This window comes from Perkinsus marinus, assembly GCF_000006405.1.
Source record: "Perkinsus marinus ATCC 50983 genomic scaffold scf_1104296960410, whole genome shotgun sequence".
NCBI lineage: Eukaryota > Perkinsozoa > Perkinsida > Perkinsidae > Perkinsus > Perkinsus marinus.
In genome coordinates this window covers 2,918-3,421 of record NW_003206160.1, presented here as the reverse complement: position 1 = coordinate 3,421, position 504 = coordinate 2,918, and the positions used below count along the sequence as shown (strand labels likewise).

Genomic DNA, 504 nt, shown 5'->3' with positions numbered 1-504 from the left:
GCACGTGCGCCAGCTACAAGTAATCAGATTCATGTAATGATAGGGTAGACTGACTGAAGAGCGATATACTCTATCTGATAGGGAGTAGGGTCTTGCACGGGCTAGAGTGGATAGCCCACGAACGAACCTCCTTAACTGCCCTGATCATCGATATGCGCTGAAAAGGTTGGAGATAATAATACTCCGAAAGAAATTGAGACGAGCAATGAATCCTACTCGAGAAGAATCCTAGCCGTCAATGGGAGGGACACAATATGTCGATACATCACACTAACGGATGCTCAGGTGGCTCAAGCCCTCTCCGCACTCGTTGACCTCCTCTTGCACCTCGCTGGTAGGCTCAGCTTTTCTCGAAAAACGAACAGCGCGGAACGCCAGCGCAGCTAGCAAGGACCCAATGATTTGGGCCACGATGTACACAACGACGCTTTGGATCTCTTCCTGAGGAAAATAAACACTCACTTCTACTTCACGGACTCAGAGTAAACAATATATCGAATCGCT

General features: G+C 48.4%; 1 protein-coding gene across 1 annotated transcript in view; it reads right to left on the bottom strand.

Moving 5' to 3' along the window:
- Positions 1–270: 270 nt before the first annotated feature.
- Pmar_PMAR019618 (hypothetical protein) overlaps positions 271–504 on the bottom strand; it is a gene marked incomplete at both ends in the record, with an annotated part of 2,491 nt that continues 2,257 nt past the window's right edge. The window contains one exon of the mRNA XM_002772722.1: positions 271–441. Coding sequence (XP_002772768.1) covers positions 271–441 — 171 coding nt within the window. The remainder of the gene's footprint in view (positions 442–504) is intronic.